General features: G+C 48.6%; 1 protein-coding gene across 1 annotated transcript; it reads left to right on the forward strand.

The window, feature by feature from the left end:
- Positions 1–148: 148 nt before the first annotated feature.
- LOC138758280 (uncharacterized) lies at positions 149–5,091 on the forward strand. Its single transcript, XM_069926986.1, has 2 exons — positions 149–427; positions 4,547–5,091. The coding sequence occupies exons 1-2, from the start codon at positions 414–416 to the stop codon at positions 4,878–4,880; spliced, it is 348 nt and encodes a 115-aa protein (XP_069783087.1). The 5' UTR covers positions 149–413; the 3' UTR covers positions 4,881–5,091.
- Positions 5,092–5,465: the final 374 nt, after the last annotated feature.

The raw sequence follows: 5,465 nt of genomic DNA on the forward strand, positions 1-5,465 counted from the left end.
GGAGATTCACCTCCCTTACGTTGGGAGACTTACCTTCTTGAATGCGCAGTGGCTGGCTTCAAGGCTCCTCTCAAGGATCATTTCTACCACCCCACATGGATATACGGTTAGGGGGTGGGCTGATGACGCTGTCAGCCCACGACCCCTCTCCCCTGTCACTCCATGACCCCCTCAAGGCAGGGGCAGCCGGCGTGGGCTGTGACAGTCTCACTGGGCCACTTCGGCCTTCGGGAGCCACTCTCTGTGGTTCAAAATTGTTTTGAGAACCACAGAGCAGTTCCAGCTGCTTGGGGGATTATGGGTAGGGAAGATGGCCATTGCTCCGCTGCGTATTTATGACAAGTAGCCCTACGGCACCAGTTGCGCCACGTCCATTGGCTCCAGAGGGTGGTAGGAGGTTCCGCTCGATGTGAATGGGATGCTGGAGGTAAGTTTTATGTTTTCTCTCCGCATTTGCAGCCAGCCCCCATTGGCATGAAACGGCCAATTGACAGAACCACAGAACATTACAGCACAGAAACAGGCCCTTCAGCCCTTCTAGTCTGTGCCAAACCATGTCTTTTTTCGTCACTGACCTGCACCCAGCCCATCACCCGCTGCATCCCTCCCAGCCATATATCTGGCCAAATTCCTCTTAAATATTAAAAACTGACCCCCTCCCCATTGGCCACCTCAGCTCGTTCCGCACCCCCACCGCTCACTGTGTGAAGAAGTTCCCCTAAACTTTTCCCTTTCACTGTTAACCCATGTCCTCCAGTTTGTATTTCACCCACCATCAGTGGAAAAAGCCGACCTACATTTACCCTGTCGGTCCCTCTCATAATTTTAAACACCTCGATCAAATCTCCCCTCATTCTTCTACACTCCAGTGAATAAAGTCCCAACCTGTTCAACCTTTCCCTGTAGCACAGTTCCTAAAGACCTGGCAACATCCTCGATCAAACCTCCCCTCATTCTACGCTCCAGGGAATAAAATCCCAACCTAGAAAAGTACAGGCCCTTCGGCCCTCTATGTTGTGCTGACCCATATATTCCTTCCTATTTAAAAAAAAAACTTTACCATCCCGTAACTCAATTTTTCTTTCATCTACGTGTCTGCCTAAGAATGTCTTCAATGCCCCCAATGTCCTATCTGCCCACCCCCCCGCCGGCAAGGTATTCCAGGCCCACACAACTCTCTGTACCCCTGAACTTCCCTCCCTGTTTTTTTAAAAAAAGGTTGCCCACCCATTGAGTAGGTCAGCACAGCATCGTGGGCCGAAAGGCCTGGGCTGCGCTGCTTTGCTCGCTCTCCATTCAAGGCACAGCCGGGATCGTGTCCAAGTGCCGAGGACTGGCTTCTGTCATCGCCGCCCCGACGTGATCTTATCACTGCTCGCCTTGCCCTGACCCCTCGCCCCGACAGCAGTCGATCAGGGACACATTCCTGCGGTAAAGGGGTGGAGCCGAGGAAGGAGGCATGTTTGCCTTTTAAGGGAAGTGGGTTATTTATACCCGGCCCGCCGGCTGCTCTCTGAGTGAGGCAGGGCGGCACTCTCTCCGCAGGGAGCCGGACGGAGGTGGGTCGTCCGTGCGATTGGAAATGCGGACGGTTCCAAATCTCAGTCACCGACCGGTGTTCCCACCTGCCCCAACGCCCAGTGATCTCACCAGCTAGCTGCTTCCCGCTCCCGTTATACTCCCCGGGACCACGTTTCCTCCTCCCCAACCCCCGTACACTCCCCAACCCCTGTACACTCCCTAGGACCCCGTCTCTACCTTTACACTTCCCAACCCCCCCCCCACCCCCGTACACTTCCTGGGACCCCATCCCCTCCCTGTACATTCCTCAGGACCCTGTCTTCCCCCGTACATTCCTCAGGACCCCTCGACCCTCCCCGGGTCCCTGTCTCCTCTGTGTACACTCCCCGGGAACCTGGTGTACTGTCTTTCCTCCCCCCCCCCTCCTGTACACGCCCTGGGACCCCATCTCCCCCACCCCCCACCCCCTACACTCTCTGGGACTCTTTCTCCTCCCCATATACTCACCGGGACCCCGACTCCACCCTGTACACTCTCCAGGACCCCATCTCTCCCCTGTACACTCCCCTGTACAATGGGGAGATGGGATCCTGGGGAGTGTGCAGTGCGGAGATGGGGTCCCGGGGAGTGTACAGTGCAGAGATGGAGTCCCGGGGGGTGTACAGAACCAATGTTTCAGGCTTGAGTCCTTCATCAAGGTATAACCTTCTCCTTGATGAAGGTTTTCAATCGGACACATTGGTAACTTTGGAATATAAAGTACACAGTTTATCCTGCTGAGTTTCTCCAGAATTGTGTTTTTACTGGCCATTGATGCATTCCTTTTTTACCCCATCACCTCTCTGCTCTTTTCTCTGCTACCCTCTCACCTGTGTTGACCTCTGAACCTGTACTCCTCTGCCTCCTCTCCTCCTCTCATTCCCCTCTTCCATCATCTCCTCCCCTGCCCCTTCCTCCCTCTCCTCCCCCTGCCCCTCTCCAACTCCACATATCCATCCAATTTATTCTCAGATTTTAAGAGTGAGTCCGCATTGGCCATGTCAGATGGCAGCTCGTTCCACACTCCCACCACTCTCCCCCTGAATGTTCCCTCTAAACCTTTCCCTTTAATCCTAAAGCCATGTCCTCTCATATTTATCTCTCCTAATCTCAGTGGAAAGAGCCTACTCTGTCCACCCCCCTTATAATTATGTAAACCTCTATCAAATCTCCCCACATTCTTCTTTGCTCCAAGGAATAAGGTCCTAACCTGTTTAATCTTTCCCTGTAACTCAGTTACTGAAGATCTGGCAACATCCTAGTAAATCTTCACTCCCTCCTGTAATTTGGTGACCAGAACTGCACACAATACTCCAAATTTGAACTCACCAATGTCTTAAACAACCTCACATAACATCCCAACTCCTGTACTCAATACTATGATTTATAAAGGCCAAGATGCCAAAAGCTTTCTTTAAAACCCCATCCACCTGTGACGGCACTTTCAGGGAATTATGTATCTGTATTCCCAGATCCCTCTGCTCCTCCGTATTCCTTAGTGCCCTACCATGTCCTACCTTGGTTTGTCCTTCCAAAATGCAACACCTCACACTTATCTGCATTAAACTCCATCGGCCATTTTCTGGCCCATTTACCCAGCTGGTCCAAATCTCTCTGTGAACTGAAAACCTTCCTCACTGTCCAAACTTGCTGATCCAATGGACCACATTATCATCCAAATCATTGATATAGGCAACAAACAACGATGGTCCCATCACTGATCCCTGAGGCCCACCACTCGTCACGGGCCTCCAGTCTGAGAAGCAACCATCCACTACCACTCTCTGTCATCTCCCATTCAGCCAAATTCAAATCCAATTTACAATCTTTCCTTGGATACCGAGTGTCTGAACTAACCTCCCATGTGGGACCTTGTCAAAGACTTTGTGGACCCATCCACAGCTTTTCCTTCTTGGTGACCTCCTCGAAAAACTCTACAAGATTCATTAAATATGACCAACCACGCACAAAGTCATGCTGACTGTCCTTAATTAGCCCTTGGCTGTCCAAATACTTGTATGCCTGATCCCTCAGGACACCTTCCAATAACATACCCACTACTGACGTCAGGCTCACAAGATATAGGAGCCCATCGAGTTTGCCCCACCTTTCTAATCACGACCTGATCCATCCTCCCACTCAACCCCACTCCCTGGCCTTCTCCCTGTAACCCTTGATCCCCTGACTCATCAAATACCTGACAATATCATGCCTCGCTTCCATGGCCACCTGTGGCAACAAGTCCTATACATTCACGACCCTCTGACTGAAGAAATTTTCCCGCATCTCTGCTTCAAATTGATGCCCTTTTACCCTGAAGTTGTGCCCTCTTGTCCGAGAATCCCCTACCATGGGAAACGTCCTTGCCACATCAACTCTGTCCAGGCCTTTCAGTGATCAAAATGTCTCCGTGAGGTTCACCCCCCTCATCCTTCTGCAGTCCAATGGGTTCAGTCTGTGGTGCACACAATAATCACGTTGACATGATGGCTTTAATGACCAAAACCCTGAGCATTACTGATACACGACTTGGCCAGGTTCCAGGTACAGGAGCAAGAGGGGGCACGTCTGGGCATACCAGCCTTTATTGGGAAATCCAGGGAGGAGTTAGGGAAGGTCGGGTAGGTTCAGGCTGGCCAGTCCATACATTATTACATATCCCTTTCACCACATTCACCCCTTCTTTGAGATAAAACCTGAATGGGGGGTGGGGGGGGGGTGATGTTGCGACGTACTGTACTTTATTACATATATACATAGTTCATAGTGATAATCATATATATATTATATATATGATACAAAAACAAGGCGAGAAATCAGACTGCTCAAACTACAGGGGAATCACGCTGCTCTCCATTGCAGGCAAAATCTTCATTAGGATTTTCCTTAATAGACTAATACCTAATGTCGCCGAAAATGTCCTCCCAGAATCACAGTGTGGCTTTCGCGCAAACAGAGGAACTACTGACATGGTCTTTGCCCTCAGACAGCTCCAAGAAAAGTGCAGAGAACAATACAAAGAACTCTACATCACCTTTGTTGACCTCACCAAAGCCTTTGACACCATGAGCAGGAAAGGGCTTTGGCAAATACTAGAGCGCCTTGGATGCCCCCCCAAGTTCCTCAACATGGTTATCCAACTGCACGAAAACCAACAAGGTCGGGTCAGATACAGCAATGAGCTCTCCGAACCCTTCTCCATTGACAACGGCGTGAAGCAAGGCTGCGTCCTCACACCAACCCTCTTTACTATCTTCTTCAGCATGATGCTGAAACAAGCCATGAAAGACCTCAACAATGAAGACGCTGTGGTCATATAGACCAATATCATTACTTAACACAGATTATAAGATTATAGCTAAACTATTAGCAAACAGATTAGCAGAGTATGTACATAAAATGGTAAATCTAGACCAAACTGGATTTATTAAAAAAAGACACACAACAGACAATATTTGTAAATTTATTAACTTAATTCATGCAGTAGAAGGGAGTAAAGCGCCAACAGTAGCAGTTGCTTTAGACGCAGAGAAGGCCTTTGACAGAGTAGAATGGAATTATTTATTCAAAGTATTGCAAAAATTCAGTTTACCAGAGAAGTATATTAATTGGATTAAAGCATTATATAAGGGGCCATTGGCGAAAGTGACAGTAAATGGATATATATCAAAGCAATTTAACTTAAGCAGGTCAACACGGCAGGGATGCCCACTATAACCCTTATTGTTTGTGTTAGCTATAGAACCACTAGCAGAATTGATAAGAACAGAAAATAATATAAAAGGGATAAAAATAAAAGACACGGAATATAAAATCAGTTTATTTGCGGATGATGTTATAGTATACTTAACAGAACCAGAACTATCAATAAAAGAATTATATAAGAAATTGAAGGAATATGGAGA

The sequence above is a fragment of the Narcine bancroftii genome, chromosome 3, assembly GCF_036971445.1.
Source record: "Narcine bancroftii isolate sNarBan1 chromosome 3, sNarBan1.hap1, whole genome shotgun sequence".
Classification (NCBI taxonomy): domain Eukaryota; kingdom Metazoa; phylum Chordata; class Chondrichthyes; order Torpediniformes; family Narcinidae; genus Narcine; species Narcine bancroftii.